Here is a 27731-nt window from a genome sequence, read left to right as displayed (position 1 = left end):
GGGGGCGGCTCCCGTTCTTTAATTGAAAAAGTTTAATCCTTCAAATCCTATACTTGTTTACCTCCTAAATGAGGTTAATCTTGTGTGTGCATTTGCATAAATGTGCATTTATGCATAATTTGTGGGACGCACCAAGCCTCCGTGTGCGCGCCAGGGACACGAGGGGGAGGGGCTTGCCCCCACAGACGCGTGTCCATTCACTTGTTAAATTGTCGCCGATGACAGCAAAGCCGCAGGGCAGCGCACAACCCAACCCGCCTGCCTGTCGCGTCACAGCTCCTTATCGCGCTCGTTTGAATTTAGTGAGGCTAGCTGATGATCAAAGTCCAGTATAATTTTCAAGAGAGATGTTTGTAGTACGACGGCGCGGCCATATCCACTGCTTCGCCATCAGCCGGCTCCACCTCGTTCCTGCAAACGGCACGGATGGAAAAGCATGGCAGAAGCCGTCGCGCAAATCGGCTTGCCACTCAGCACAACTACTAATGAGGCCAAAGTTCCAATCGCAAGCACAGTGTCAACACGCTGTGAGCGAGTCCCCAGAGGTGCCCATTGCACCAACAGGAGACAAGTCGCCAGAGGTGCCCATGGCTGTGTGCGTGTGTGCGTGTGTGCGTGTGTGTGTGTGTGTGTGTGTGTGTGTGTGTGTGTGTGTGTGTGTGTGTGCGTGTGTGTCTGTCAGTGTGTGTATCATGAGTGTGGGTATATGAATGGTTTTAAAAAGTAATTGGAGTCAATCTTCTTATGAGATGATTAAGCAAAATGAAGCTTGTTTTTATTTTTGCTTTAATCTTTGTTTTTTCTGCTGTGGAATACACTTAACTGACAACCGCCTCACAAAACACACACACACCTCATCCTCTGCTGTCTTTTGTGTCTCCTGATGTATCTACTTTGATGTCCTGCCAAAATAGGGTCCGCTTCAGTAGTGTAATGAGGCCAGATTGAATCAAGTTTGGTTGCAATGCCAATCTCTGTGAACTTGCTGTGAGGGTCTCTGTATGGTCAAGTCAGATATGTTTTTGTCACACTGATATTTGTACTAAATGATAATTCCTCTATGAAATTGGATGTAAAAAAGTGATAATAGTTGCACTTTATGTATGTATGTATGTGTGTGTGTGTGTGTCTGTGTGCGCGCGCATGTGTGTGTGTGTGTGTGTGTGTGTGTGCGCGCGGAATGAAAACGAAAAAGTCTTAGTGTGTGGCAAGCAACAGCAGCAGCAGCAGCAGCACAAATAATCCTGATCGGATTGAAAAATTCAAATTGGTGCAATTAATCCTCCCAGATTGACACGAGACATCAGCGCCCCCCGCCGCAGACCACCACCTCCCTCCCACCCCACCCGGGCCCAGCTGGCCTCCCATTGGCCACCGGCTTGATCCCCTGCGCAGCCAAAGGTTCATAAATGAGGCGTGTTGAGCGGGCGGGTCCCGTTCGGTGCCCATCTGTCTTTGTCGTCGCCACCTTCGCCCCGGCGCTCTTCGGCGGCCTTTAGCGATGTCGGAAGTGATGCAGGACAAGTCCAAAGTCAAGTTGTTGCCTCCCGCCTTTCTCGACAAGTCCCGGCTTCACAGTTCAGGCTTGCGGTCCAAGGGCTTCGCCATCACGGACCTTCTGGGCCTCGAATCCGCATCAGCGTCGTCCGGGGGGGGTGAGCCTCAGAGTGGCGCTGGCTTGGGGCTGGCCCAGACCCTGGGCAGCACCTTTTCTTTCCCAGGGGCTTCCCTCCCGCTGGGTCTGGGCTTCCTGTGCAGTCTGGCAGCTCAGCGGCCGCCCGGGCCCACTGGAGGACCTCCCTGCTTCTTGCCAGGTCACTTGCCGCTCCTGCAGAGACCCGATGGCCATTTCCTGCACAGCGCCGACCCCCACAGGGATACCTTCTCCGGTACGGCAAGGGGCCACCCGTCTGTCTTCTCCACCTTGGCTGTGACGTTGTTTGATGGCCATTTTGCTGCTTGCTCTGTTGTCAGATGATGAGGTTCTGTCCGACCACGAGTCCAAAGGTTGTTCGGCTTCTCAGAAGAGGAAGAAGCGACGCCACAGGTGACGACCAAACTTCTGCAAGTCTTGTTTCCATTACAGCCAACAGAAGTGGTGCATGGCGAGAGGTTCCTAATCCTCATTTCCCACCCAAACTACTTAAAAGATCAGTTGACAAATTTTTAAATGAACGAGAGCTCGAACTAAAACGCTCGTGTCCGTTCATACGCTGCCACGCTAGTAGATGGCTGCAACGTTCGTCTGACGAGCTCATTTCATTGCTTGAGGAATAAAAATAAAAAAAAAGGTGACGGCAGCAATACAACAGAAGGCTGAGGTTGGAAGCACATTCGAGCCAAACTCACCTTCTGGTCTTCGGATCGCTGTAAACCGGCACTAGGCCAGTTTGCGAGGGTTTGCACTCGCAAAGGTCTTCTTCCGTCGGCCTTGAGCACACGCTCACTGTGCCTCGGCGCTCGTGACCTTATTGCAAACTTTGACCCCCCCCCCGCCTCCCAGGACCGTCTTCACGTCCCACCAGCTGGAGGAACTAGAGAAAGCCTTCCACGAGGCCCACTACCCCGACGTCTACGCTCGAGAGATGCTCGCCGTCAAGACGGAACTGCCCGAGGACCGCATTCAGGTGACGCATTTCAGAAACCATTTGAATGTTTTTGCAACATTTAAAGCGCCACAAATAGCTGGCATTGGCCTGTGCAAATTTTTACAGCTCGTTGTCCACAAATGCAAAGGTGGTCAGTCCGCTTTTGTTTGCGAGTGTGTGTATTGTTTTGAGGACTGATTGCTCCATGGCAAGACAGTTGTGAGGCTGTTTTGGGGAGCAGTTGCAAGGATTGTGCTCTATACATCATGGCTGGCGTCTGAGGACGGAAGGCTTGATGATGGGCCTGCATTGTGACCTCGCGTGTGACTGTGTGCGGCAGGTGTGGTTCCAGAACCGGCGCGCCAAGTGGCGCAAGCGCGAGAAGTGCTGGGGCCGCAGCAGCGTGATGGCCGAGTACGGCCTCTACGGAGCCATGGTGCGTCACTCCATCCCACTCCCTGAGTCCATCCTCAACTCGGCCAAGAATGGCATGATGGGCTCCTGCGCTCCCTGGCTGCTCGGTGAGCCGCATGCACGTCAGTGCCACGCACACGCACCACACGCACCACACGCACCACACGCACCACACGCAGGCACACAGACACGCAGACACGCAGACACACAGGCACAGGCTCCTCTGCCCAATCACTGGACAGCTTTGACATCTCCCCACATCGATGCATCCAACTTGGGGCTTTTTTTCCTTCTACGTACGGCGGACCAATTTCAAGCATAGGCACTCGATGTGCTCGATGATGCAGACCAGTTTGATTAGCTGCACACCCCAGTCTTGCTTCTTGAATTTCTTGTCAGGCCTCCTCAAACAGTAACAAGACATAATTCCTGGGCAACAACCAAAATCAGGTCTTCTGGCACTGTAGGGGCACAGGCGCCGGTTTGAACCGTCCGGAGTGGCAGTGACCCACATGAACAAAAAAACAAAACAAAGCACTCCAATGACTTTTGACCAATGTGAGACCCGCCTCCCTGCTGCAGGACACCTTATTCAAATGATCAGATCATCAAGGTCTGCGGGAGGCCCACAACCATCCTGATCATTCCTTTGAATCGGGGCTTGTCGCGGCTGGGAGGCGGCAAAATCCTCCGCGACAGAATGTTTGACAGACGTAGAGAGTGAACATTCGTGTTGGTTTGAAGCCAATTCAGTTTCTATGTGGAGGCGCTTGCACCCTTTTTTGTTAGCAGGCTGAGCAAGACACGGACAGCGCTGAACTCTCACTGGCTTCACAGACAAAACTTATTTCATTAGTAGGCGTCCAGTATTATTGTCGTCCACGAAAACGTGGAAATCAATCAACGGAGCTTGCGGTGTGCTTGTCTTGTCAGGAATGCACAGGAAGTCTCTGGAAATGTCATCCAAAAAGACCACCGCATCCCATCCTGACCAATTGGACTCAGAGCGCACTTCCAACGCCTGCTGCCACACCCCTGATGTGGAGAAGGTGGAGCCTGAGGCCGCTGGGCACCAGAAGGAAGACAAGGAGAATGCAGAGGAGAAGGAGGACGAGGAGCGGAGGGAGGAAGATGAGGAAGAGGAGGAAGAGGAGGCCATGGATTTGTCTAGCTCCTCCAAACAGCAGCAGCTGCTGCAGGGCGAGATCGGCGCCCAACAGCTGTGCTGAGGTTGCAGTGCCGCCGCCGCATTTCATTATTTAGCCGGCTGCCGCCATCTTGTCAACATGACAACAACCACCTGAGTGCCGCACGATGCATCCTGTTGCCGTGGCGACAGCCCAGCGAGACGTCCGTCACCAGTGACAAGTTCGCAGCGGCGCAATCTGTTCCCGTGGCAACAACTCACCCGTGACGTCCCCCGTCACCAAGACAACATGCACGCGGAGGACCCCGTTAGCGCAGCGGCCACTCATCCGGCACATCCTCCGTCACCATGGCAACAAGCGTGCCGCGCACCCCTGGAACTGTGACGGCAATTCAGCCGCCGCAACTCGTCATCAAAGACGATGCGACGTTTGCACATTCGGCTCGAGCGCGCCGGCAGCCAAATGCTAGAGATTAATTGCTAAAAGCTAAGTGCGAATTCTGAGCACAAAAGTGACGTTAACTTAGTTAATGGTGCGCAAACTGCGTCAGTTGTGGAATTGCGATCGTTCCTTGGATGATGATAAATATACAAATGATGCCTTAGTCTTGTCCTTTCTTGTAGTCGTGTCACATTTCTCTTTTGTCCCACATTGAAATATACCGTAATTTACGGACTATAAATTGCGTTTTTTGTCATAGTTTGGGTGAGGGGGCGACTTATACTCAGGAGCGACTTATATGTGATTTTTTTCGCAAATTTTCAAAATTCAAAAATCCGCGATGTAGTGAAACCGCGATAAATGAACCTCGATGTAGCAAGGGATTACTGTCATTTGAACTGCAAGTAACGTAACCCGTGCCGCTCGGCGGTTGTTTACATAAAAGGGCCCCACGTACTACCGGCATCATTAGCGGCTTTGTTTGTAAGTGACACGGAGGATAAAGAGTTTGAAGGATTTAATGATTTGGAGTGACACAGAAGGTTTGAAAAACTATTATGGCTTTTACGCACGCCCAATCTTTCTCGACGGGAGCTCTCTTTCACCTCCGAGGATGGAAGTCTGGGGCCGGCGCTCGGCCGGGTGGCTGTCCGGGGACGGTGGATGGGGCTTGGACATGACTTTTACGCACGCCCGCTCCTATTCTATGGAGCTCTCTTCCACCTCTGTGGCTGGAAGTTCAGTAGATGTTGGCTCGTTGAACTCTTGCTTTGTGAAATAAAGAGCCGTTTACCAAACCCACGTCTTTCCTGGTACTTTGTTCACGCAACAATATACGCGTGGCGTTGTTGACATAAAGAACGGGGAATTTGATCGATAGCTTTAATGATTTGGAGTGACACAGATAGTTTGATAATATTGTTGTAATATGATAGTTATTTGAAATATACTTTATATATCGTTATATGGGTCTGTGGAATAATTAGAAATGCAATTTACAACGGGTCCGACGTCAGCATATGCGGCGCATACGCGACATTGTTTCCATAAAGCAAGATTGATGGATTTAATGAATTGGAGTGACACAGATGGTTTGATAAACGTGTTATTTATGTAATACTTGAATAACTCTGAATGTTACGTCAGGCCCGTTCTCAGCTCCTCGTTTGTGTATATGTCACGTTAGCATACCTTATCATTTAGCCTGCTGTTGCTGGTTCATGCCTGTTTTTGGTGTTGGATTTTGACAAATAAATTTGCCCCAAAAGTGCGACTTATACTCCGGTGCGACTTATATGTTTTTTTTCACTTTATTGTGGATTTTATGGCTGGTGCGACTTATACTCCGGAGCGACTTATACTCCGAAAATTATGGTATTGAATATCAACGTTTTTACTGTTGGACAGCAGCACAATAAAACAAATATTTTTGGAGTCCTCATTCATTCATGCAGAATCGTACGGCAACAAAGCACAAAAGGGAAGGGGCAAAGAAAGGTTTAGCCAGGGTGACCAGATTTGGGTTTCTGAAAAGGAGGACACCTTTTTTTTGGAAGGGGGGGATTCATCTGTATATGTTGAGGTGAATTGTCTTCGATGCTCAGCTGATCTTCAGAAGCACTTGGTGGAAGGTGACTGGCTCAGGGAAGGAATTTTATTCCACCGATGTCAGAATGAAGTGCCTCACGCCCAAATAAAATTAGTTGAGTGGCCCGCCCCGAGTCTTCCAATCCCCATGCTTTATACCTGGCAACTCTTGACCTCATCGCTTTGCCTAACAGCTGCGGGTTGGCTCCCAACTCGCCTGTTTGTTCTGCGGCCCCGATATGGTTACCTTCTCGTTCTTTTCTGGTCACGAACAACTGGCCGTTCTATAGTCTGTCATCGGTAACTATACATTACTGAAACTAAACCTCACTATCCCACACAAACAGATCTGTGCTTGACCTGGCCATATGAGGGAAACATACAGGAATAGGGGCAGAGTAAAAATATACTACATCAGCTTTTGTGAGGACTTGTGTGTGCAGACTAAGACATTATGCACGTACAACAACAAACCGTGGTTCACACCAAACCTCAGGATGCTGCGCAAAGCCAAGGAGGAGGCCTACAGGAGTGGGGACCGTGACCTGTTCAGGCAGGCCAGGAACACACTAACCCGAGAGATCAGGAAAGCTAAGAGGAGCTATGGGAAGAACCCGGAGAGGCAGCTCTCTGCCAATCCTAATCCCTCAACAATGTGGAAAGGCCTACAGTGTCAGGGGAACAGGGCGACCAAATGCAGCTTGGACCAGGGTTTATTGAGGCAAAAGGTAGTTGGAAGGGAGTCAGGTGGGGAAACGAAGACACAGACGCTATAGAGACTCACGGCTAGCAAACAGACAGACCGACCGACATGAAGTCCACTTGGACAAGGTTAAAATTCTGACTGTGAGCCTCCAGACAGACCGAGGGAAAACCAGACAACAATAATCCCCATCCTGTGGAGAACACAAGGCTTGCAAACCAGCTAAACAGGTTTTACCACAGGTTTGAACGGTCCACCCACACAACAGGACCTCCTGCATCACAATCAATATCCACACCTTCCCCCACAACCTCCCTGTTCACACCTCCATCGTTGTTTTCACCTACTCTCTCTCTTTCAGAAGCCGCGCCTGTACTTCAGATCCGCGAGGAGGAGGTGTGTTAGATGTTCCGGAGACAAAAGGTCAGGAAGGCACCAGGCCCAGACAGCGTGTCCCCCTCCTGCCTGAAAGTCTGTGCTGAACAGCTGACGCCCAGCTTTGTATGGATCTTCAACCGTTCCCTGGAGCTGTGTGAGGTGCCCTCGTGCTTCAAAAGCTCCACCATCGTACCGGTTGCCAAGAAGCACGTCATCACAGGTTTGAATGATTATAGACCTGTCGCCCTGACATCTGTGGTCATGAAATCCTTTAAGAGGCTAGTGTTGAGCTACCTGAAGGACATCACGGGCCCCCTGCTCGACTCCCTGCAGTTTGCCTACCGGGCAAACAGGGTTAAAGTTAAAAAGTCCCAATGATCATCGTCACACACACATCTGGATGTGGTGAAATTTGTCCTCTGCATTTAACCCACCCCTGTTAGGGTTTATGAACTATCTTGATCGTATGATTATGTTGGGATGTAGACTAGAATGATGAACTTTGTTTTAACCTTCTACCTTTCTTTGACTCTGAAAAGTTTAACCATTCAGTTGTTGCCACTCTCCAAATGGTGTGTTGTTTAGTTAGTCATCTGGAAGGCTCCACTAGGTTTTATTTCCACGACCTCATAAAACAATAAACTGGGACCCTCTGAAGTGGTCAACCATTGTCTGTGGTGACCACCACACATGTAAATTGTCACCCCCACCTTTGTCACTCTCACCCCCACCCTTCTTCTCTCAATAAATACACTCTTGCAAGAATGCAAAGGCAGACTTTGTTCGGACATTGCTGTATCTACAGTAACGAACAAATTCTCCACTTGCAAGTGTTCAAAGGGCATACTGTCTCTCGTGTGGTTCTTGCAAAATATGTTAGAGTCAGAACATCCCTAACAACCCCCATGTGATTTTGATCCATCCCCTGGGGGAGAGGGGAGCAGTGAGCAGCGGCGGTGCCGCGCTCCGGAATCATTTGGTGATTGGGTGGTGGATGATCCGGTCAACATGGGACTGCACTACATCCTGCATCACCTAGACACACCAGGAACGTATGCCAGGATCCTGTTTGGACTTCAGTTCGGCGTTCAACACCGCCACTCCCATCATCCTCCAACAGAAGCTCGTCCAGCTCGCGGTGACTACCTCCATCTGTCAGTGGATCACCAGCTTCCGGATCAACAGGAGACAGACATATTTACACTAACAAAAACAAATGTACACTGAAATTTTTTAGTTTTATAGTGGTACACGTGAAAATGTTTGAGCTGATGGGCAGTCTGTGAAAATCTTCCTTAACAAGCCAGATGTGCAGTCCATTGACCTGTACCTTTCATGGGGCTTAACTGTTTGAAAAGCATAGCTACCTTCTGCTGGAGTGACGGCTACACTCTCGGGCTTCATCACAAAGAAATCCATGACTTTGCATCCAAAGCCAGTGAGTTCTCGCCCCTCACTGCTTTTGTGCGGTTGGATGAATTTATGTGTGCCTGCAGGTCGTTGGCACCTTAATTTGCCACAGACACGTACGTGCTTGCCTTACATGTCAAGCACTCAGCTTCATAAGGATCACGACCCTGGCGAAAGCACTGGAATTTTTTATTCACCTCCTCCGTGAACACGTATTTTCGTTTCGGGATTGCTTGTAAACACTCGGTGTAGACTGGCTAGCCCACCCTACTTCCTTCACACACACACACACGCACACACACACACACACACACACACACACACACACACACACACACACACACACACACACACACACACACACACACACACACACACCACACACACACACTTTTGGGGCAAATTTATTTGTCAAAATCCAACACCAAAAAAAGGCATGAACCAGCAACAACATTCTAAACGATACGGTATGCTAACGTGACATATACACAAACGAGCAGCTGAGAATGGGCCTGACGTAACATTCAGAGTTATTCAAGTATTACATAAATAACACGTTTATCAAACCATCTGTGTCACTCCAATTCATTAAATCCATCGATCTTGCTTTATGTAAACAATGCCGCGTATACTTTATGCATATATATAAAGTATATTTCAAATAACTATCATATTACAACAATATTATCATACCATCTGTGTCACTCCAAATCATTAAATCCATCGATCAAATTCCTCATTCTTTATGTCAACAACGCAGCGCGAGCGCCGCACAGATCTATATATATATATATATATATATATATACAACTATATTGTAGCGTTAACAAAGTAGCAGGAAAGACGTGGGTATGGTAAATGGCTCTTTATTTAACAAAACAAGAGTTCAACAAGCCAACAACTTCTGAATGTAACGATAAAAATATATACAAGTTGCTACACGAAATAAAATATATCAAATAACATAAATACGTTTTTCAAGCCTTGTGTCACTCCAATTCATTAAATACTTCAAACGTGGGGCCCTTCGTCATCGAATTCTTTGTCGTTTATGTAAACAACCGCAGCGACAATTTGGAATGCTCAATTGGCCTACCAAGCATGTTTTTGGGATGTGGGAGGAAACCGGAGTGGCCGGAGAAAACCCACGCGGGCCTGGGGAGAACATGCAAACTCCACTCAGGGAGGGCCGTTGGTGGGATAGAACCTGCGCCCTCCTAACTGTAAGGCGGTCGTGCTAACCAGTGTGCCACGAGACGCCTATAAAAACACGAATATTACCTAATTTAGACGTTTATTTTAGGTCTAGATATAGACCTAATTTAGATGTCTATAAAATAACCTAAAATAACCTAATTTAGATGTCTATTTTAGGTCTATATATATATATATAAATATATATATATATATATATATATATATATATATATATATATATATATATATATATATATATATATATATATATATATATATATATATACGTAATTTAGACGGCTATAAAATAACCTAAAATAGACGTCTATATCAGGTTACAGAAATAACAAATTCACATGTACGGATCGATATGCTTGTTAAACACAAATCCAAACAACTTCTGTACATTTTTTAATGCAATTTACAGCTGGTTCAGACTTTAACATTTTGAAATATGATCATATTTAATGTTTACAATTTAGACGTCTGTTTTAGGTCTATACCGTAACCAGTTTTAGACATCTAAATTAGGTCTTTATGAGACCGGACTTCTAATAGACGTCTATGGCTGACAGGGTCAATAAACGTATAAAAAGAACTTTCACATATAGACGTCTATCCCATAGACGTCTAAAAGACATCTAAAAGACGTCATAGCATAGCATATGCTATAGACGTCTATATGGCATAGACGTCTATATTTGTTACACTTTTAGACGACTTTTGGCCGTGTTTTAGCCGAGACGTATGGTTAGCATATAGACGTCTAATAGACGTCTATTAGACGTCAAAATGCTCGCAGTGCAGCGTCACATTTTGAATGACTACAAAAAGTATAAAACACAATTGCATTTGTGTCAAGTATTAATCCACAAAGTGTAGAATTAACTGAGAGGGTGCTGGAAAATATTTTGTTTGGGGTTTAAATTATTTGAAGTCGCCACAGAATTACTATTTTAGTTTGAATTAATACTGATCTTGTTTAATAGCGTGACTCCATTTAAAATAAAAATCTAAGTGACGGGCAATCAAAGCCTAGCAAAACATGCCCTACCTTTTTGACTGTTTTTGTTTCATTTTAAGTTGCTTCCAAGTCATTTCTTTCTCCTGTTGAATTGCACCTAAATGAAAATAAGATTTCATCCCTACCTAAATTCACAACTATAGCCTATGCTACGATCATATGGTTAAATGTTACATCGATGAAATAGCACATTCAAACTTGCGCATCAAGCAGCAATTTCCTCTCATGACGTCTCTCTCTTCTTTGCTGCTTCAGTCAACAACTATGTTATCACTGAAATATCCTATCATTGTTTATGTAAATGTAACATGAACCTCCAGACAGCAGAGTGCGCATCTGCTCAGTGGCCGAGTGGTAGAGTGTCCTCCCTAAAGGGAAATGTGCTTTCAGCGGTTAGCAAACATATTTTTCAAGGTTGTGTTAAACATATAATCATATCAATATAATATCTAGTATTGGAGTGCTTGTGTGGATTGGTGGGGGTGAGGAATGTGCAGGCACACTGCATGAACTTGTTTCTTCTAAGAGTTATGGAACAGGCCCAGGAAGGGAGTACGGGACGGTACGGAACGAAGGGAGTACCAGACGATAACACCTCGAGGTCGGTGAGGAGCGAGAACAAAGAACAATACCACGTCCAGGTGGTTGGGCTTCGAGAGGAAAATCCCCAACTCCTGACCACAGTGATGACACCTCGACGGGGAGGAGATGACCATCGACCAATCATCACACAATATTTTGCATGCTTTAATATTCATATTGTGTTTCTTTAAAACTGGGCAACCCGGAAGAATGTGTCGTCTTTTGGTGGTCACAAAAACGCACGAGTTTTAGTGTGAGGGACCCGGGACCCAGGCCTGTATTAGTGCGCTTTGTTAGGAATAAACATTTGGTAAATTTGGTCTGATTGATCTACTGGTCTTCTCTTTGACAGAACGAACTCGCAAAATTGTTAGGTGCGCCAGTGTGTGGATTAGGACATAGAAACTTGTGTTAAGTGTTGATCGCAATTTGGAGTCAGATCAATAGCTAAAATCCGTATCCTAACAATTTCTTGGTGACCCCGACGTGATGTCAAGAGAAGGGTAATTGGCAATTCGTGGTCTGTATCCAGGACACCGGACAGCGTCTGGGACGCTGTCTCTCGGTCGGCGAACCGTTTGGGAATAAAGTGCACAACGTTGAGCTGGTACAACGTCTCCTCAACCCTGAGCGCTCATCACTGATAAGGTAAGCAGAATACCTGTTACTATAAGTCGAAATTCTGCAAATTGAAAGAGGAAATTTAAGAGGAGACTGTTGTTCAGATCAAATAAAGTGTGCAAGAGATACATACGGCGAATAAGTTTGGAACTTACGTGTGTGACGTGTACGGTAAAGTCAGGGACTTACGCGTATTACGAATAGGTCCGGGACCTAGCCTAGTCGTGGCGGACAAGGGTACGTTGACGAGCGTATTCAAATAGCCAGGTTTTTTTGAGATCCTGGGAACTGTGAGGCTTTCCCGAAAACATCCGGTGGTAACAGTTCCTTCTGTGAGAGATCAGACCGCTAAAACATCCAAAATGCCCCAAATTGATAGGAGTGTGTGTGAGATAGTGTGTGTGATGAGAGGAGTGCGTGTGCTGAGAGGAATGAATGGAGTGAGATAGTGTGTGTGATGAGAGGTGTGTGTGCGCTGAGAGGAATGAATGGAGTGAGATTGAAAGAATGTATGCAATGTGGTAGCGTAAATTGTGAGTGGCATTGACAGAAAGAAAGTGGCAAAGGAGCGTGTGAGACGAAAGTCTTCGCGAAATTGGAAGCTGACAAATTGTTTCAGAGTTTTTCAACAATTTGGGACATGGAACGTTTCTCACGGCAATTGCAGCAAAAAGAGAGTCAGGTGCTGAAAAGAAAGCTCTCCTTAGAAGACAAGCAGAAAGGGGCCGGCTGGCGTGAGCGCAAGGTGCTCGAGAAGCACATTAGGGAGAGAGAGGAAGAGCGACGCTCTTTGCACAATATGGCAACAGCTGCAACAGCTTTGTTTGCCACTCAGAAGAAACTGCCCGTAGAAAGTGTTGTTAATGTGAGAAAAGCAGAGGAGGTAGAGAAAGCTGGCATAGACTTAGTGCCGAGAACGAGGAGCTAAAGAAGAAAGTTGATCAAGTTGATGAGCAGCGTAGACAGGAAGCGCAGATGTTAAAATGGGTAACGGAAAAGTGAGACAAGACGTGAAGAGCAAGTGGAGACAGAAAGAGCGTTCACAGCGAGACTGGGGAGGGAGGTGCCCTTGCCACAAGTAGCAGTAGCAGGAGTAGTTTGAAAACATTAAAATGACTTTCCCACAACCCACCGATTTGGCCCCCACTATGTTTCCTTATGATGTGAAAATGTCACCTGCCCAACATTATGTAACATGTGTGGAGAGTTGGATTGAAACCACAGGTCGCCATCCGACTCTCACGCACGGGGCAGAGGTGCTCTTCTGGACGGCGCTGGTGGATGGACTTCCGCCAGATGTGAAGAAGCAGCTAATGTCAGACCCTGACATTCTGGTTTGTGCCGAGGAACAATTTAAACGTCATCTTTTGCATCACTGCAGAATGTTTACTGAGTCACAAGCTAAAGTTGATAACGAGACAGACGCATTATTCAAACAGTTGTTGAAATTATAGTTGGCAAAAATGCATGGTGAAGCTAAACAGTCTAAATCACAGAAAAAGGAAATGCAAATGTCACAGGCTCCTCAGGTGGTGGGACGCGGAAGGGGCCAGTTCCGGGGCGGATACAGAGGCCGGGGAGGGTGCACCTGCTTACCCGGGGAGGGCGACATACAAAAACCATTCGCCCAACGCATGCTTCATCTGCGGCAAAACCGATCACTGGGCAAGAGAATGCCCGCAGTATCGACCGCACGGAGCCGCCCGCCCAGCCGGAGGCCCGACACATCAACCTGAGGCGCCGATGCAACAAGCAGGAACAGCTCCGTCTGGTGAACGGCCCTGGCAACAGCCACAAACACACGGAGGTCAGTACTACCAACATGATGATCTCTGGTGTGGACAATTTGAATAGGGCAGCCCGGGGAGCAAGAGAAGCAGTGGCCCAGCGGAGTCAATGCTTCATGTGACAGTGGAGGGAAAACCTGTGCAGATGCTGGTGGACACAGGAGCAGCTTATTCATCAATAAACACTGCCCTTCCTGTATCCTCACCGTCAAAGAAAACAACAACTTTAGTCGGCTTCTCGGGAAAACCACAAACTCTGCCTTTTACCAAACCACTTGAAACTGTGATCACCCGGACGGGGTGTAGACTGTGGCACAAATACATCCATTCCACAGACACTCCGATCAATTTGATGGGGAGGGACTTGTTGTCAGCTGTTGGGCCAGAGGGAGTTATTATTCAATTTCCAGATGGTGTCAGCATCCAGTGCTCACAACAAATACAACAACATGGCTGGAGCCAGAGACCCCTGCTGGTGGTGGTGTGTTCTCGACCTACCTACTGTGGAAACCCTGGATCTGCTCACTGACGCCATACCACCCACCTGTTGATCCTTTGCATTGCACTCTATATTATGACCGAAAAAGTGATGATGTATATCGGGATTTGTTTGAAGAAATTGAAGGGCACATGTGGGATTTAACTTCATCACGCATTTTGATTGGTAAAGAGGGAGTTGCAGCGGCAACTGAACTGACACATGAACAAATGCAGTGGTTCAAAATGACAGAGAAAGGGGTGCCACACATTTCCCTAGCTATTGCCCCAGGACACAAGGCCATACAATTGGGCTCAATGGTCAAGCAGTTGTTGCAACAGACCGATTGGCGGAAAACTCACATTCCTAATTTGTACTGGTCTAGGTCTCAGCATGCATACCAAATTAAACAACCCATGGCAGACAGGATTGCTGGAGATGATGTTGGTGTTCCGCGGTCCAGTAATCTGGACGGGGAACACCCAGACTCCTGTTTGCGTCCTACGTTGAAGCCTAAGCCCGGCCTGTTTCAGCCGACCCCGTGGCCGGGGGCCGAGGTGATCATTGATTTCACCGACATGTATACAAGAGTGAATGGGAAACGCTTTTTGCTTGTGTTGGTTGACGCTTACTCAGGCTGGCCTGAGGCATATCCGTGCTCGAAAGAAGATTCTGCTGCTGTGATCAAGGCTTTGATCACCCATTACATCCCCACGCATGGTTTTCCCGCCCTGATCCGCTCTGACAATGGTACACACTTTAACAACAAAGCCTTGGCCAAGGTGGAATCAATTTTGCGTTTGAAGCATCGATTCGGCTGTGTCTACCATCCTCAGAGCCAGGGCAAAGTTGAACGAATGAACCGGACGTTGAAGGAAAAAACTGGCCAAAATTATTGCTCAAATGAGAATGAATTGGCTCCAAGCGATTCCGCTTGCCTTGTTGTCTGTGCGGCAATCTGTTAACAGGCACACTGGATTTGCACCGTTTGAATTGATGACAGGTCGTCTAATGCCGGGACCAGCAACGACACTCGTCCCACCGGAGGATGTTACGGTACCAAATTGGTCTCATACAGCATAAGGGTCCTATTTGTCTGCTTTGGTGTCCAGTGTTTCTGCACAGATTGGAGAGAAAACCGCTGCGGCGGAGGAAGGCGTGTCGGTGGAGAAACAGCTCACATGTACACGTCTACGTCAGAGTCATCTCCAGAAAGTGGACGGAGCCCAGGTGGAAGGGCCCCATTTCGTGTCTTGGCCAGGACGTCTCATGCGGCCCAGAGCGACTTCAAAGGACGCCGGTGGTATCACTACTCACACCTACGTCGGGCCCCAGAGTTTGTTCCGTCAGGATGAAGGTATTCTTGTTTGGCCGTGTCCCGGACCCGGCCAAAGGGGGGAGACAGAAGGAGAAGGAGCAGCAATACGGAAAAGTAAAGGGGAGGGCTCGAAAGGTTTTTCGGATTTTTCAGAATTAATTTTAGTTGTGCTATTTTTAGTAAGTTGTCTTTTTGTGTGGACATTGATGACAATTGATGAGACTATCCAGCAGAAAACGTCCCAGATTCAAATTTCACCCACCTATAGACAATATTGATGCAGAGGAAAAGTAGTTTTTGAGGCTGAGGTGAACACAACAGAAGAGCTCTCACGAGAGGAACAGGGAGGTTTGAGACAGAGATGTGACAGCGGAAATTGGCAAACGTAAGTCACGTTGTTTAATTGGACAGAGACAAACCAAACGTTACAGGACAAATTGGAAAAGTACCAGAGAAGGGTGTGGAAGAAGCAAATTGAACAGGTAAGGGAAATATTGGATTTAGCCCCACCAGACAGAGAAGGGACATGTATTCACCAATGTAAAGAGGATGGACGGTTTGTAGTTGCTTCATGTCATGGACAAAAGAAGTTAACATATGGAAAAATTTGGTTGTTTTATTTTATTTATGGTTTTTCAATGCTTAGGGAATGAGTTTGGTTTGTCCTTGGTTGAGAGGGCATTGGAGAGTCACGGCATACAATTATTCACTAAAAAAGAAAGCCCGTTTTTGACAACCATGTGACTCAACAAAATATGACATGTTTAAAGTTAAAGGGGACCGGCATAAGTATTGGGACAATAGATTCCACATGGTGCAAATTCAATTTGTCACTGACTGTAACCTCTCCTCTCTCTCGTGCAGACATCTGGTTGTGGTGTGGTGATGACAAATTATATGATCGCTTGCCGAAGAATGCATCAGGTATCTGTGCCCTCGTGTCTTTGATAATGCCTGTGGTGGTTGTCCCCATTGAAATACAGAATCTCAATTGGGACCTGGAGTCCCCATTGACGGAGCTCCTGAAGCGAGCCAAAAGAGACGTTTTGCCCCCGTGGTTGAGCGACGACGATCCAACATATATTGACGCTATAGGAGTGCCCCGAGGTGTACCAGATGAGTATAAACTCGTTAATCAAGTGGCCTCGGGATTCGAAAGTATCTTCCTATGGATCACCCCCAATAAAAATGTAGACCGTATTAATTACGTTCATTACAATGTCCAACGACTTGGTAATTATACAGCTGAATCATTTGCCGCAGTTCATGAACAATTGGCCGCAACGTCATTAATGGCGTTCCAAAATAGAATTGCGTTGGACATGCTATTGGCTAAGGAACATGGTGTGTGTGGAATGTTTGGTGATGCATGTTGTACTTTCATCCCAAACAACACGGCACCAGGGGGACGACTGACCAAGGCGTTGGAAGGACTAAGGACACTGAATAAAAAGATGAAAGATCATTCAGGTGTACACACCGATATTTGGTTTGATTGGATGAAAACGTTTGGAAACTGGAAAGGGCTCATCATGTCTGTGCTTGTTGCTGTGGCTATTTTTACTACAATTATGATGTTATGCGGTTGTTGTTGTGTTCCATGTATTAGATCACTCACTGTCCGGTTGATCGAGAAAACCGTTGGCCCGTTGCCACCGATGGGCCAATATACCCTGGTGGCTCAACATGAGCCGCGGGAGGAAGAAAGGACCGATAGCGCACTGGTAGATATTTGCTAGAGTCGCGGGTGATGACCTCATAAATGAGGTCATGAGAGGGAATAAAGGGAAATGTGCTTTCAGCGGTTAGCAAACATATTTTTCAAGGTTGTGTTAAACATATAATCATATCAATATAATATCTAGTATTGGAGTGCTTGTGTGGATTGGTGGGGGTGAGGAATGTGCAGGCACACTGCATGAACTTGTTTCTTCTAAGAGTTATGGAACAGGCCCAGGAAGGGAGTACGGGACGGTACGGAACGAAGGGAGTACCAGACGATAACACCTCGAGGTCGGTGAGGAGCGAGAACAAAGAACAATACCACGTCCAGGTGGTTGGGCTTCGAGAGGAAAATCCCCAACTCCTGACCACAGTGATGACACCTCGACGGGGAGGAGATGACCATCGACCAATCATCACACAATATTTTGCATGCTTTAATTTTCATATTGTGTTTCTTTAAAACTGGGCAACCCGGAAGAATGTGTCGTCTTTTGGTGGTCACAAAAACGCACGAGTTTTAGTGTGAGGGACCCGGGACCCAGGCCTGTATTAGTGCGCTTTGTTAGGAATAAACATTTGGTAAATTTGGTCTGATTGATCTACTGGTCTTCTCTTTGACAGAACGAACTCACAAAATTGTTAGGTGCGCCAGTGTGTGGATTAGGACATAGAAACTTGTGTTAAGTGTTGATCGCAATTTGGAGTCAGATCAATAGCTAAAATCCGTATCCTAACAATTTCTCCCTGAGACTGTAAGGTTGTGTATTCAAACCCCGACTGGGTCATACCAAAGACTATAAAAATGGGACCCATTGCCTCCCTGCTTGGCACTCAGCATTAGGGGTTGGAGTTGGGGAAGACCTGGGCATTGTACGGCCCGCGGGCTACATACGGCCCTTTGGTTGACTTTGACTGGCCCGTGTAAGGTTCATTGGAAATTACAAAATAAACATATTTTCTTATTTTACTTGATGCATGGACTGAAGTTGCGTTGCTTTTATTTTGAAGTTGTTTTTTATTCACGTACATGATACGTATATCAAGGCGTGCGAGACATGATTGGATCATTGTCGCTAGCAAGTCACAAGACTTAAGCCCTCAGGAATGCCCGCTGCTAAAAAAAGGTAGATGCCGAATGCAGGGTTTTCAACAAAAACTGGACTGCTAAGTATTTATTTACTGAATTCGGAGGTAAAGCCGTGTGTTTAGTTTGCGGGGAGCAGATCGCCGTGTTTAAAGACTACAATTTGAGTCGGCATTACGAGACGAAACACGTGGAGAAATATAACAACGTGACTGATGTTGAGAGGGCGTGGACATCGGAAGCTGTGCTTCGCATCTCCACCTCAGACATGCAACCTCACTTCGATGCACTCGTTAAAGCACAGCAGAGACTAGATTTCTCTCACTGAACAAGAAAAAAGAATTTAAAAATGTAAGAAGGTAGAAGTTTTAAGGCATGTTTTTATGGTTGAGTTGTGCATGATTTTAATTGTAGTGTGGTTATTTTTATTTGCATGTTTAGTGTGTTTTTATTATGTTGTTTTAGTGATTTAATTATTTAATTACATGCTTTTCTTCAGAGATATTGATTACCTGATTGCCTGCATCTAAGTTTATTGGATAAATGTCACAGATAGTAAAAAACGTTCACATTTTGTTTACCATTGTTTTGGGAAAATTTGATTGAATAATTGACATTTTTTGCAAGGAAAACTTACTTTTTCATTACTTAATTATGATATATACTCTTACCAGCTTGTCAAAAATAATGTTATTTACTGCTTTTTATAAAGAAATGCAATTAATAATATGAAGAATTGAGTTCAGCCTTTTGGCCGGCCCTCCACAATATTTTCAGTTTCTCATGTGGCCCCATGGAAAAAATAATTGCCCACCCCTGAGTTGGGGGGTTAGATCACCAAAATGATTCCTGAGTGTGGCACCGCTGCTGTTCACTACTCCCCTCTCCCCCGGGAGATGGATCAAAATCACACGGGGATGGGGTAAATGTTGAGGACAAATTTCACCACACCCAGATATGTGTGTGCCGATCATTGGGACTTTAACTTTGAAGATGGAGAAAATGTACAGGACGAGAGAGACGTAAATGTTCCGGGCTGTAGACCTTATGTGATGAAGTGTGTTGAAAGAAAGTAAAAGTTCTTCTTCCTCAATATACGGTTTGGTTATTAAGAACCCACAGAGAAAAAACAACACAATCACTTTCTTGTCTTTTATTTCAAATCAACTGCATAATTTCTTTCCATCTATACTATGAAGTTCATAGTATGAACTTAAATGAGGACAAATGTGTTGATAGACTTGTAATTAAGCCAATTGTTTTTTGATTTAACAAGCCTGGCTCCACGGCAAGCCACAACACAGACAACCTGTGAGGTAAATAACTCAAAGGGTTCAGACAATCATAATGGTTTATTTGAAAACAACACTAATAACAATTCATTACCAACAGGAAAACAAGATATGCACTACGTATGAGTATGAATCTGTTGTGTATGCAGTGCATGAAGACGATTGAATGAGTGGATGTGAAAGTGTTATGTGTAAATCAAAGATAACTGGAACCCAAGATGAACGGAAAAGATGGTCGACCATCTGCGCATGCGCAGTGGTCATTGTTTTCGCGTACTTCCCCATGCTGAGAGGGCGTGTAATACAGGATATTTGGACGGGGCCTAAGACTTCACCGGGAAAATATCCCAGGATGCATTTCGTGAGGCTCTCTCGGTAATACGTCAGAGTTGGAGGGAGGGGGTATTGAGTGAAGTACACGGTCGTTGCACTTCACAGAAGAGGCTCGCCGTACGCCAGTACGTCTCAGAAAGATATACTTGGCCAGTCTGAGAGCGTACTATGCCTTCTTCAAATTGAAAAACGGCCAGGGCGAGACGAGGTGAGGCTAGCTCGACCGAGCCAAACCGGCATAAAATCAACAAAGCGCTCCAGCATGAACGAGACGGGGGGCCTGCGCTTCCGGAGGCAAAACAGACATGACGTCATCACCGACCACCCAGCTGATCGCGTGCGCAAGGGCAACGGGTCAGGCGACTACACAACAATGACACATGACACTCAATAACGTGCGCTTGGCATTTACTGTCAGACTGACACGTTTTTGAGCAAAACAAGAGTTAAAGGCGTACACATGTATACACACACACACACACACACACACACACACACACACACACACACACACACACACACACACACACACACACACACACACACACACACACACACACACGGGGTGCCATGAGGAAATGATGTCCACTTGCATCACAAATCGAGATATTCAAATGCAGGAGTGACTATCCACTCAAGCATCTCGATGGGTTATTCCCAAAAAATTTTGGGAATCGGAATTTGACTCCACATAAACGTTTATTTGGCGTCACAAAGCTCTGGGGCCAGCGGTTTGTTTTTTCGAGTTCTGTGAGTGATATTGCCATTTACATCCCCACCAGCAGCGACTCAACTCCGTCGCCACCATTGTTGTTGTAAATGATGTCACTTCCTGTTGTCGTAACAATGCGCCTCCTTGTTGCAGTGCAGTCACTTCCTTTTGCAAGCATATGACTTCTTGTTGCGCTGGTGATGACGTGGCTTTCCGTTGCAGGACGTACAGCGGACAAGTGTTCCGAGCAACGCTGCTGTCCGTGGGGGGCTTGCTGCTTTTGCCCCTGCTCGTCATCGTGCTCCTCTTGGAGTCGCCCATCCAGCCTGATGTCCTGGTGTGAGTCTGCATGGCCTTTTGACCGGCGGCGGACCCAGATAGTTCCAAAAGTGTCAATGAGCCAATGGGCTCATCTCATTGGTCTCATTCCCGGTTCGCCGCTCTTCCTTCCACCAAAGAGGAGGTAGAAGAAGCAAATGTTTTGTGCTTCTGACACGATTACTCCTCCATGTCATCATTTCTCAAAGATGGCGGCTAAATATCTGAGCCTCTCGCATGTTACAGCAATCCCCCCCGCAAATGGCCACTTTGAGTTTCAAGTGGGACAAAAGCCCCGCTCAAGGGTCAACCCACATGAGTTCCCCAGAACAGACCGGGGCCTCTACTTGTTTTCAACATGTGCAAAACAAGACCAATCAGCCCAACTGTTGGCAAATGTTTTGCAAACATTTGCGACCTCAAACAAAGCTCGGCACAGTGACGCACGCGAGCATTTTGCTAGCACAGTGGAAAATGTTGGCCCCTCGGTGGGGGACGGCCTTCGATTCAAAGAGCCAGACTTCCATTGGCCCTCCATTGAAGCGAGCCCGCCGAAGCTCCTTCATATGGCAGCGCGATAACAACGGGTCTCCATCTCGAGCTCCTGACACAAAAAGAGCCCATCAAGGCGGTGGCCATGTCGGCGGCTCTTTCCCGATTTGGTAATCGCTGTCCGGGCTTGCCCGGAGAACGAGAAAGCCCTACTTGTTCCGTGAGCGCCAAAGCCTAAAACGTCAAATCATCTGTTTGAAAGTAACAGAAATTCCAGCGATCCAATCCAACCTTCCAAAATCAAACATCAAATAGGTTTGGGAAAGTGATAAAGACGAGTCGTCGCGGTGTCAAAACCAACATCAAATGACTCAACTCGTTTCACTGCTGATTGTACAACTTTGTGAGTGTCACAAGTAAGCAATCTCTGTGCAAAGTCAACCAACAAGACGTGCAAACAGGTGCAGTCATTTTAGAAAAGCACCAACGACATCGTTGGGCAATCTTCCCAAAGTGCGTCAAGAAGTAATGCCTACTTCCACGTCGTCCGTTGCTCGGTGCACCGTCACTCCTTCCCATGTCACTATGGCCAAATGTTTGCTTCAACATGAAGAATTACCAAATAAACAACAAGAACAGTCATAGAAGAAAAAAAATGTTTTTTTCCAGTGACCCTGAACGTAAACGTAAAAGTTTGATCCGATGACCGGACAAACTAATCCACTCTTGAAACGTTTGAGGCCCTAAATTGCCGCACTGCATTGTGCGACGGTTTGTATCACTTTTTGGTTGCTTGTCAAGAAAACGGCGAGGACGCAACAGTTTGATTGGGGGCAAGTCTCCTCACTGCGCCTTCCGACCGTGCTTCAGAATGGCGACTGACGATGTCATCTGTCCCATAGTCTGAAGGAGCCACCGGCCATGTCGGGCTGCTGGGAAGCAAACACTAAGCTGCGTCTTGCTCACCGACTCTACGAAGACGCCGTTGCCGGACCGGAGTCAATCGCCAACATTGGAGGTCCAGACCCCGCATATTGCAACGTTGGATGCTAAGATAACTTGCCGCTTGCTAATGCTGCGTGCGTGTGCATCCAGACGTTTTTTATAGCGGAACAGCTGATGGCAGGATCGTAAAGCTGATTGGTCGAAGGATTCACACGGTGGCCAGATTGGGAAAACCTCCTTGTGGTGAGGCAAAGCATCACAACGACTGTAAAAGAAAAGCAGTTTTTAAAATTAATTGGAAACTGGCGCTTCTCTATCCAAATCAAGACATTTCTAAGTTTTCAGAGAAAGCCTGTTTTCTGAGTCTGTTTGCACTTGCATTTGCTTTGAGTCAGGAAAACCGGAGCCCTTTCTCATGAGAGGTGCTACACACCAAATCAGTAACCGCATCAGATGCAAGTTTTGGAACAAATAATACTTCTGAAAGATACAAGAAGTAGTGAAATGCAAAAGCTCCTAAGTCTCATCTTGTGATCTTGGGTGTTTGTGTGCAGAGTCCGTGCAGGACGAAGTGACCTGCGGGAGGCCCCTGGGCATCCGAGTGGGACCCAATGGGACTTTATTTGTAGCAGATGCTTACCTGGGGGTTTTTGAGGTCAACCCCACCACAGGTGAGCTGCCCGCTGGCGTCAAATACCTTTGTTGTCAACTGTGGTGGTTGTCTTCCTATGCCAATGTGTTCCCCCACGTGACTCAAGTTTAGCAAATAAAACGGCCCTCACTGAACTGGGTCTAAGGAGGATGTGATTAGTCCAGTGCTAGAAGCAGCGGCAAGTGGGCAGCTGCGTTTTCGTTATTGTTTTTTTTGCCAGGTGAGTCCACTCGCCTGGTGGCGGCCGGCCAGGAGGTGGGCGGCAGGAAGTTGCTGTTTATCAACGACCTGGCGGTGACGCAGGATGGCAAGAAGGTGTACTTCACCAGCTCCAGCAGCAGGTGGCAGCGCAGAAACTACCTTCACCTCATCATGGAGGCCAGCGCCGATGGGCGGTATGGCAAAAGGCTGTCAACAAGCTTTGAGCCCACCTGACCTGACGCGCTGCTGCTTGCCGTCAGGGTGCTGGAGTATGACACACAGAGCGGAGAACTGAGCGTGGTCATGGACAACCTGCGATTTCCCAACGGTATCCAGTTGCTTCCCGACCAGGAGTCCATCCTGGTGGCAGAGACCACCGTAGCACGAATACGCAGGTACGGCGAGTCGGAGTCAGTTGGAATGGGCTCCAGCACTAATGCAACCCCGGTCAGGACGGACAAGCTGCACATAAAACTGACAAATAGATGGATTCCATTATTGCCGAGAAAAAAATTCAGATAAGCCACGTTTTGGCCGATGAATTTGAAAGCAGTCCGTGTGAATTGGTCATTAGTCTCGGAGCAACCGCCATCACTTTTAGAGACCACTGGCATTTCCTACAATTAGGTCTCTTATTGCAAACAAGACATGTTGCCATTCCATTTGACCAGAAACCAAATTTTTGACTCCAAAGAAGGGAGATGATCCTTGGTCATTGTGTCTTCTAATTTCTTTGATGGTCGCGTCAGTAGTCCGCATACTCGTTGGTATCTGGGTTTGTACGCACTCCACCAAAAGTGACTTTTCTTTCGAAGAAACGGCACCCGTGATATTGAAATGCAGTTTCAAATGCAAATTCAAGCCAGTCCCAATGGTAAAATTGGCACCTTAAGAACTCCAGTCATGTGACCCAAGGCCCCCATCTCTGGCACACGCCCAGCTAACTCACTCTTGAATTTTGTGGCAGGGTCCACGTGGCAGGACTAAACAAGGGCGGCATGGACACGTTCGTGGACAATCTTCCCGGTTTCCCTGACAACATCCGGCCCAGCTCGAGCGGTGGCTACTGGGTGGCTATGTCCGCCGTGCGTCTCAATCCTGGATTCTCAATGTTGGACTTCCTGTCCCAGCGACCCTGGATAAAGAAGTTACTTTTCAAGGTATACATCCCTATGCAGACCAATAAATGAGCGCTTGCGCGTGACAAGCTTTGTCTCTGCCTGACAGCTCTTCAGCCAGGACACCATGATGAAGTTCGTCCCTCGTTACAGCCTGGTGGCCGAGCTCCACGACGGCGGCATCTGCTCACGAAGCTTCCACGACCCCGACGGGCTGGTTGCGGCGTACGTGAGCGAAGCGTACGAACATGACGGGAGCCTTTACTTGGGCTCCTTCCGATCACCTTACCTCGCAAAACTGGACCTGAGCCTCGTATAATGGCCATGTCATCAAGTCCATCTGTCCTTTGTTGCCTGGGATCACATTAACAATCTTTTCTATTCATACTTGTCCACTCGTCTTCCTTCCATCCCTTTTAATTTCCTCAGTTGTCCACTCGCCTTCCTTCCATACCTTTTCATTTCCTCATTCCATGCTCTCTTTAGTCTTGATATTGCATGCAAATCTAAAAACGCTGTTTGGCTTAAGTGAAGAAAAGTGTATAAAATTAGAGTAAATAATTATCTGGCCGGCGGCTCGGTGGGGCACTGGTTACCACGTCCGCCTCACAGTTAGGAGGGTACCGGTTCGATTCCACCTCCGACCCTCCCTGTGTGGAGTTTGCATGTTCTCCCGGAGCCCGCGTGGGCTTTCTCCGGGCACTCCGGTTTCCTCCCACATCCCAAAAACATGCTTGGTAGGCCGATTGAGCACTCCAAATTGCCCCTAGGTGTGAGTGCGAGTGCGGATGGTTGTTCGTCTCTGTGTGCCCTGCGATTGGCTGGCAACTGGTTCAAGGTGTCCCCCGCCTACTGCCCGATGACCGCTAGGATAGGCTCCAGCACGCCCGCGACCCCCGTGGGGACAAAGCGGTACAAAAATGGATGAATTATCTGGCCTACCAACAGCAGAGGGGCTGGGTTTAGGGTTTCGAATCATCGTCAAAATCAAACCTTGGGAACGCAAATTGTTTCGTTTTTACCATTCAGCAGAAAAAGTGAGCAAATGTCAACAGTGGGGAGATGATCTAAATTATTTGGACTGAATGAAATTAAATCAATTTCTGCTTCATTGCTTTTAGCATTAGTAGTCTGTTGGCCGCCGAGAAGAATCGAGTCGAACATGACAGACTCCATAACAGACTCTATTTTGGCACCGGGAGACAGCTTTTACTTTCCAAAATAAAACTTCACATCTAGCCCACTGTAGTTTGTCCTCTTAGCAGCAAATAAAATGTTCTGGACAGGGTTCCGCAGAGTTAGTGTTACGCTTAGACCGTGAACGAGCAAGAGTCACTACACACTGCATGCAGAGCCAAATCCTTCAAAATTCGTTTGCCTATGGGACGTCATCATGGAGAATTGTGAGTATGCATTTGGTCACAAAGGCACATTGTTGTCTTCTCTGGCAATAAGAAGCTTTAAGACATCACAAAGGTGTCAAAACACTCACAGCAAGAGCATCTGCTAACAATTTGGCAACAGCCCAACAATGGAGATGGACAACTACTCCATCAAAGCGGACGTCATCCTCCCGATGGTGCAGAAATACTTTGAACGCATCCAGCTAGCTCAGTGGAGCATGCTGGCCACAGGGACCATCGACTCAGCCACGCAGGTCATCCTGGCGGACATGTGCACGGACATCATGCAGAAACTCTGCACCGACACCATCAGAGTCATTATCCCGGAGTTTAAGCAGCGTGTTCTGAGTGCCGAGAAGAAAAGAATGAAGCTCAAAGTGGAAGGCGGACTGAGCACCGCTTTTGCTTTGGCATTCATTGTCCCGGAGCAGCCCAGTAAGAGTTCCCAAAAGCTGGATTCCCTCTTCAAGAGGGAGATTTCTCAGAGGGTCAATCACATTTTGTCGGCAGCAACCACCACGGACCGCCAGCTAGTGCCGCATGTCTACAGCCTGGGAACTTTCACCAAGATAGAAGTTCTGGCCAAGATGGTGTTGCAGGCCTGTGGTGCGCTTAAGGTTTACCTGAGCAAGATGGCCATATACACAAAGTCTTTCAGACCATGTTGTGAGCAAAAGAATAGACACCAATTGCCCTTTAACTCCAAGTGCGTCGATGTGTGTGTATTCAACCAGGAAGAAACCACAGAGGCGCTGAAACAAATTCTCTGCAAATGGACTGACAGCAAGGACGAGTCCCTCTCACTCAGGACAAATCGCGAAATAAAGAAAACAGCGGCTGACATTGTGGAGACCATCATCAATGACCTACACTACTCTGAAAGCTTAGAGGAGGGGTGCAGTCGCTCTTCTATGCCTCACTTCAATCTGGGGCTGATCAAGGATCAACTCTGTGAGTTCTTTGAATCCTGCATGTCAGCCAACTGGAGCAATGAATCTGCTCGCAAACGCAACTTTTTGAACTTTAGCCAAGAGAGGTTTAATGAGTTGTCCTTTGAGCTGCAGAAGCTCCGGTGTCGCTGCATGCAGATGCACTGGGAAGAAGAGATTTACCTGCCTGGCAGCGTCCTGCAAACCCCCGAGCCTGACAAAGAGTTGAGCTTCCAGGGAGTCCGCTCAGGTCTCGAGTACGTGTTCCACAAAGTGGCGCTACCAGCCGGAGATACTAGCATAGATGTGGACACGTTGCGACATAAAGCTGACAAGTTCTCACAAGACCTGGGAGATGAAATCTACCGTTACATGACCACCAACCGAACAGCGGTCCAGTCAGCTGCAGTGTGGAGGCGCTTCTCAGAGCTACTCATCTTGGAGGTGGACGAGGAAAAACCGAAGAACATCCAGATCCTGCATAAGATGGTTGAGGACACCTCTACAAAGTTTGTGCAACATCTACTCCTCTGGCTCAAGTTGGAGCCGGTGACGAGGGGGACCCACACCAATGAAGTCTACGGTTGCTTGAACGACATAGACATGCTGGTGACTGGCACCTTGATCCCGCAAAAACTTTCGCTAGCAAGTCTACTGGACAGGGAAGGACCTTGGCCAAAGACCCCGCCCGAGAACGAGGACTTAAGCAACGAGCTCAGTTATTCCCAGCGGTTGGCTTGGGCTTCCTCACAACAGCCGTCGGGTAATGATGAGTTGGTCAACAGCGGAACCCCCGGGCCACCACATGGGCAAGAATTTGTTGTGTTGGACGAAATATGCAGCTAGGATTT

The 27731-nt window shown here is 47.3% G+C and overlaps 3 protein-coding genes across 6 annotated transcripts; all 3 read left to right on the top strand.

Annotated features, from left to right (window-relative positions):
• The first annotated feature begins 221 nt into the window (after positions 1-221).
• Positions 222-5353, top strand: vsx1 (visual system homeobox 1 homolog, chx10-like). Of its 2 annotated transcripts, none has more exons than XM_085922112.1 (5): positions 222-1889; positions 1975-2047; positions 2504-2627; positions 2929-3109; positions 3936-5353. In XM_085922112.1, the coding sequence occupies exons 1-5, from the start codon at positions 1502-1504 to the stop codon at positions 4229-4231; spliced, it is 1062 nt and encodes a 353-aa protein (XP_085778238.1). In that variant the 5' UTR covers positions 222-1501; the 3' UTR covers positions 4232-5353. The 2 variants fall into 2 exon arrangements, with proteins under 2 accessions (XP_085778238.1, XP_085778236.1); XM_085922110.1 differs by having other exon boundaries at positions 2929-3124.
• Positions 5354-20120: 14767 nt separating this feature from the next.
• On the top strand, positions 20121-25661 carry apmap (adipocyte plasma membrane associated protein). 3 transcript variants are annotated; one of them, XM_085922096.1, is made up of 9 exons: positions 20121-20464; positions 21045-21161; positions 22535-22650; positions 22728-22820; positions 23132-23248; positions 23450-23624; positions 23691-23825; positions 24398-24590; positions 24658-25661. In XM_085922096.1, exons 1-9 carry the CDS (start codon positions 20373-20375, stop codon positions 24865-24867), a joined length of 1248 nt encoding a protein of 415 aa, XP_085778222.1. In that variant the 5' UTR covers positions 20121-20372; the 3' UTR covers positions 24868-25661. The 3 variants fall into 3 exon arrangements, with proteins under 3 accessions (XP_085778222.1, XP_085778224.1, XP_085778225.1); XM_085922098.1 differs by lacking the exon at positions 21045-21161 and having other exon boundaries at positions 20122-20464; XM_085922099.1 differs by lacking the exons at positions 20121-20464; positions 21045-21161 and adding an exon at positions 21203-21285.
• A 262-nt stretch (positions 25662-25923) lies between these two features.
• Positions 25924-27729, top strand: LOC147050519 (uncharacterized). The gene has a single exon (XM_085922095.1). It carries the CDS (start codon positions 26080-26082, stop codon positions 27724-27726), a length of 1647 nt encoding a protein of 548 aa, XP_085778221.1. The 5' UTR covers positions 25924-26079; the 3' UTR covers positions 27727-27729.
• The last annotated feature ends 2 nt before the right edge of the window (positions 27730-27731 follow it).

The sequence above is a fragment of the Syngnathus leptorhynchus genome, chromosome 10, assembly GCF_054491065.1.
Source record: "Syngnathus leptorhynchus isolate UIUO chromosome 10, UIUO_Slep, whole genome shotgun sequence".
Classification (NCBI taxonomy): domain Eukaryota; kingdom Metazoa; phylum Chordata; class Actinopteri; order Syngnathiformes; family Syngnathidae; genus Syngnathus; species Syngnathus leptorhynchus.
The sequence above is the reverse complement of the archived record's forward strand: the minus strand, read 5'-3'. Positions and strand labels throughout refer to the sequence as shown.